Source organism: Rhincodon typus, chromosome 50 (assembly GCF_021869965.1).
Source record: "Rhincodon typus isolate 14 chromosome 50, sRhiTyp1.1, whole genome shotgun sequence".
NCBI classification, from domain to species: Eukaryota; Metazoa; Chordata; class Chondrichthyes; order Orectolobiformes; family Rhincodontidae; genus Rhincodon; species Rhincodon typus.
In genome coordinates, this window is record NC_063381.1 from 2,883,229 (window position 1) to 2,883,650 (window position 422).

Sequence of the window (422 nt, forward strand, 5' to 3'; positions counted from 1 at the left end):
CCCCGTCCCTCTGTCCCCCTCTGTCTGTCTATCTCTCTCTTCCTCTCCTCCTTCCCCCCTCAACATGTTCCACAGGCAGTTCCCCGAACAAGGCCCAGTTCCTGATGCTGAAAGGCAAGGCCCTCAATGTGGTCTCCGAGTACAGGCCCAAGGCAGAGGAAGCCCTGTGTAAGGCTGTCAAGTTAGAGCCGGGCCTGGTGGAGGCATGGAACCAGCTGGGCGAGGTCTACTGGAAGAAAGGAGACATTGCTGGAGCCAAGACCTGTTTCTCCGGAGCACTCAACCATGTAATAGCCTCGGGGAGGGAAGGGGATCTGAGTCACTGAGGGGATTTGGGCAGAACTGTTCGGGCTTCCCTCTCCGCTCAGTCCCTGTCTCTCTCTCCGCCCGGTTTCTGTCTCTCTCTCCGCCCAGTCTCTCTC

General features: G+C 58.5%; 1 protein-coding gene across 1 annotated transcript in view; it reads left to right on the forward strand.

The window, feature by feature from the left end:
- Positions 1–422, forward strand: part of ttc5 (tetratricopeptide repeat domain 5) — an 8,168-nt gene that overhangs the window by 3,324 nt on the left and 4,422 nt on the right. The window contains exon 3 of the mRNA XM_048620984.1: positions 76–287. Coding sequence (XP_048476941.1) covers positions 76–287 — 212 coding nt within the window. The remainder of the gene's footprint in view (positions 1–75; positions 288–422) is intronic.